General features: G+C 45.1%; 1 protein-coding gene across 1 annotated transcript; it reads right to left on the bottom strand.

The window, feature by feature from the left end:
- Nucleotides 1–744: 744 nt before the first annotated feature.
- LOC149250931 (uncharacterized) lies at nucleotides 745–1,197 on the bottom strand. The gene has a single exon (XM_089453792.1). It carries the CDS (start codon nucleotides 1,195–1,197, stop codon nucleotides 745–747), a length of 453 nt encoding a protein of 150 aa, XP_089309918.1.
- Nucleotides 1,198–3,222: the final 2,025 nt, after the last annotated feature.

The raw sequence follows: 3,222 nt of genomic DNA on the forward strand, positions 1-3,222 counted from the left end.
TCCCTGTGAATGGTTGATTGCCTACCCAAGGCGATCTCGCCTCCAGCCCAAAATTGTGCCTTTGAGAGGGAAGATGGGCATCCCCTAGGAAGCTTAGGAGGGAAGGGGGACAGAATAAGATCAAGCCTGAAATGGTCCAGGGTCTTTAACTTTTTCTTTTCCTTGGATCGAGTCTGATAACACGGGGAGGGAGGTCCAACTTCAGGTATAGGTGTGATGGCAGGGGGGGAATCCGAGAGAGATGGAGTGGTGTCAAAGAAGGTGTGATTGAAAGGAGCAGGATAGAGAGGAATGGAAGGGAGTGTCATCGATTCCATTAATTTTACTAACAACAGGAATTTCATTTAAACCATCAAATGTAAGAAAATTAGCGGGATTAGGAGAGGTTGATTTCATACCCGAAGAAACCACCATCCCAGCAGCCACTCTTGCCCTAGTGTGAGGAGGAGAGGGAGGTCGAAGAGGAGGCCTACCACGTTTCTTCAAGGTCCCCTGAGAGTGAGCCATGTCTGCTTGAGATGGATCGACTTGATTCCCTTCTTCTTTGCTGCGGGGTTACTTGCCCTGGTCCTGAATTGTCTTTGGGGGAATTGTCCATCCAACCTCTCCCCTTCCTTTGTTGCTATTGAGAGGGCAGTCCTTATAGAGATGCCAAACCCTGTGAAATCTCCTGCATCTAAAGGGAACCCCTTCATAGTCCAGATTCTGCCGCTGAGAGAAATTCCGCCATTTAATTGTGATATATTACTGAAGCCCATCACTAGTATCAATGTGTACCAAAATTCTTGCATACACCATCCTTCCTGTCGACAGGTAGGATTTATCATACTCCAAGTAAGTTCCCATGGAGTTCCCTATACGCCTAAAAATGTCTTTTGACCAAAATTGTAATGGCAGGCCAGGTAGTCTGACCCAGAGGGGGCTTGCTCCAAGTTGTTCTCGTTCTGGATCGAAAAGTGGAGTCCACCTGCAATGGAGCACCGATGCTTGTTCAAGATGCCAGATCGCTAAAAGTACCCAGTTGGTGTGCTCTGCCCTAGAAAAGCGAAGTGCAAACCATCCTCTGACAAATTTTTGTACCATGGGTGGTTCAGCCAAATGATGCCTCCAAATCTCCATCGCCCACTGCTTCAACCTAGTGGCGTTGTAGAACCGGCCCCTAACTCTTCCTACCAAAATGCGTTTGGTTGTGTCCATTGCCTCGCTCCACTAGAAATCCTCACCTAAACACAGGAATACCTCCAAAGCCTTTGGTTTCAAGACCCTTTGTTTCTTTTCTTTTTGGGTTCCTTCATCAGGTGAGGAATTCCGATAAACGCCTTGGGTAGGGTTAGACTCAGATGCAGGGACGTCCAAATGGGGTTCAGATGGGAAGACTCCTGAAATGGGGGGAATCTCAGTAATATTTCTAGATGGGGTTGCTAATGAGGGCAGCACAGGATGCCCTGAAGCAAAGGTGGCAGGGTCGCTGGTGAGAGTTGTCGAAGGGACACGGGAGCCGGCGGAGGATGGGAAAGATGTGACACCCTCTAAGGAAATTCCAAGGCTAGGTTCGAGGTTTTGATCCACAAAATTTAGGGTAGATGGAGATAGGGGTTGTGTAGTGAGATCTAGTATGGAGGGGGGAGCCTCTGATAGGGTAACCAATGAGCATGAAGGCCCTGAGATTGAGGGTAGCAAGGCAATGGTGTCAGAGAAATCACAGACGTAAGGGCAGTTGCTTGCTGGAGTTACCTGGGGAGATGTCCAGATGGAGGTACCCGCTAGTGGGTCTTCTGAGTAGTCTACTAGGTCCTCCATAAACATCACTATTTTCTCGCACCAACTGCCTTCAGAACCCAAGGATGCTAGTCCGGATCCCTAGACTATCGTATTATATGTTGATTAATATAACGAAGTCGGGTTGAAATTTGTAAAACGTTGTCTATACTTGTGCATGTGTGATTTACTACTATTTATTTTCCGTTATACAAAGTAGCTCTGTTGATATTCTTGGTTTGGTAGCATCAGATATTTTAAGATTCTACCCTAGATCCCAAGATCGTGGAAATTCAACATGGTATCAAAGCATATCTGAGCTACTTTGGAAGACAATGAAACAGAGTGTGCACAACGAAGTACAACTTAAGAGGCAGTTGGTCACATTATAGGTGAAGACACCACTACAATGTCGAAGCTGCAGGCTGGTCTTCAGTATGAGGACAGGTTGGAGGAGTTGTCCAACTATAGTCCATGGTAGTAAATGATCAAGTTGGTCTTGCAGGTTAGCATGATATGGGAGTTCACCGACAAAGCCATCAAGAAGCCAACTGACCCAAGGGAGCTAGAATTGTACGAGGATTTGGATACGAGGGTGAGATTGATTATCCTTGATGGTGTGAAGGATCTCCTAATACCTCATTTTCCCGGGAAAAAAGCTTAACATGAGATGTGGATGGATCTTTAGAATTTGTTCCAGAATAGGAATAAGAACTGGGTATTGGTATTGGAGCCAACTGACCCAAGGGAGCTAGAATTGTACGAGGATTTGGATACGAGGGTGAGATTGATTATCCTTGATGGTGTGAAGGATCTCCTAATACCTCATTTGCCCGGGAAAAAAGCTTAACATGAGATGTGGATGGATCTTTAGAATTTGTTCCAGAATAGGAATAAGAACTGGGTATTGGTATTGGAGGATAAGTTCAATTACACCAAGATGATACAGGGTGAAGGAGTGACTTCATATTTGATGAGATTGTCTCAAGTAAAAGATGAGCTTGTTGTCGTCGGTGTGACTATTTCAGCTTTTGATATGGTGAGGATTGCTTTGAAAGGGTTCACCGAGGAATGGAAGCCCTTCATCAAGGGGATTGTTTCCATAGAGAAGTTACCAAACTAGAATAGGTTGTGGGATGACTTCATTCAGGAAGAATGACGAGAAGAGGATCTTCATCTAAAGAAGAAGGATTTCGATGATGACGTGACACTTGCAGTATGAATGAAGGGTAAGCAGATGGATTTGAGTAAAGTCAAGTGTTTCAACTCTGGTGAGATGGGTCATTTTTCCTCGAGATGTATGATAAAGAAGAAAATAGGAGATGATGAGAAGAAGAAATGGAAGTAAGTCATCGGTGTTGCCACCTTTACTGAGATAGATGCTCTCACCAAGAGTTGGAGGAGGAGGAATTTGTTATGATATCTCATTTATTGCAGGGTACTATCAACGAGGATGGATGGTAC

This window comes from Pinus tabuliformis, chromosome 7 (assembly GCF_031772625.1).
Source record: "Pinus tabuliformis cultivar Carrire ecotype Pingquan chromosome 7, CPIR1, whole genome shotgun sequence".
NCBI classification, from domain to species: domain Eukaryota; kingdom Viridiplantae; phylum Streptophyta; class Pinopsida; order Pinales; family Pinaceae; genus Pinus; species Pinus tabuliformis.

What these genes read in the sequence shown, in the direction of transcription:
- LOC149250931 (XM_089453792.1), bottom strand. Translation starts at nt 1,197, where the DNA reads ATGGACACAACCAAACGCATTTTGGTAGGAAGAGTTAGGGGCCGGTTC.